The sequence below is a fragment of the Condylura cristata genome, unplaced genomic scaffold (genome assembly GCF_000260355.1).
Source record: "Condylura cristata isolate star-nosed mole 26May11 unplaced genomic scaffold, ConCri1.0 scaffold00042, whole genome shotgun sequence".
NCBI classification, from domain to species: domain Eukaryota; kingdom Metazoa; phylum Chordata; class Mammalia; order Eulipotyphla; family Talpidae; genus Condylura; species Condylura cristata.
This window is the reverse complement of record NW_004567143.1, coordinates 5,073,167-5,074,148: the sequence shown is the minus strand read 5'-3', so window position 1 is coordinate 5,074,148 and position 982 is coordinate 5,073,167. Positions and strand designations below refer to the sequence as shown.

The following is a 982-nucleotide window of genomic DNA, read 5'->3' as shown; positions in this document are numbered from 1 at the left end:
GGCGCCACCAGGGAGGGCCCCACTCCTGCTTTTTCTCACCATCACTCTGGCTGAGCTACTCAATAGCGCCTCACCAGCCACACCGGCTCCAGGGTTCTGTCCTGCCCCAGAAGTCTTTTGGGCAAATTGCCAGGAGAGACAGCTCAGCGTGAGCGTCTGCCCCTAGCTAGAGTCTCCTTCCCCGACACTCACCTCCACCTGGCTTTGACCCGAGCCCTGCCTAAGGCCTCCGAGGCCCTCCGGGCCAGCGCCCGTGCTGGCTTTGAACTTCTTGTGGCAGAGGCTGACCGGCCCCACGACCGACCGCCCCTGCGCTGCGGGGCCTGCAGGCTGCTCAGACCCAGCCTTTCCCCACCGCTCATCCCCCGAGGGCCCGGCCAGAGCTCCCCTTCCTTCCAACTTGAGTCCGCTTCTTGTGCTCACCAAAATAGGGTGTAGAAACTAAAAACAAATACAGGGAGAGCTTCATGGTCGAATGAGAAACCACGACTACTCCATCCACACACCGCCGGAGTCTGCGCCGGAGTCTGGAGAGCGCGTTGAGGGCGACCTGCCTGCACACAGCTTCCAGCTCCGGGTACCCAGATCTCCCAGCTCTGACGGGCCCTGAGCCCCGGAGAAGCCTAAGGGCACAAATCGCCTCAGGTCCTCCTCACAGTTACTCTTCACTCTGAGGCCACAAAGTAGACCTGGGAATGCCTCTCCCAAGCAAGGAAACAGCTGAGGCTCAGGCTTCAGATGAGGATGTATTACATTTCAATGTCGACATCTTCTGTAGTAAATCTTAAGAAAATAGGGAAATGCTGGGCCCTGGGGGGCGGGGGGCGGGAGGGGGGCAGCAGGTTAAAGCGCAGCACTGCAAGCTGGCCGATGCCTCAGGGCCAGTTCGATCCCGCCCTGGAGGTGACCCCCAGGGCACAGCAGACCCCTCCTGTCTGCCTCCTGCTCCCCTCAGCAGTGGATTTTGTTGACTGCCTGTCCT

At 60.6% G+C, this 982-nt stretch overlaps 1 protein-coding gene across 1 annotated transcript in view; it reads left to right on the top strand.

The window, feature by feature from the left end:
* The first annotated feature begins 475 nt into the window (after positions 1-475).
* Positions 476-982, top strand: part of XRCC2 (X-ray repair complementing defective repair in Chinese hamster cells 2) — a 37,650-nt gene continuing 37,143 nt past the window's right edge. The window contains exon 1 of the mRNA XM_012733870.1: positions 476-577. Coding sequence (XP_012589324.1) covers positions 476-577 — 102 coding nt within the window. The remainder of the gene's footprint in view (positions 578-982) is intronic.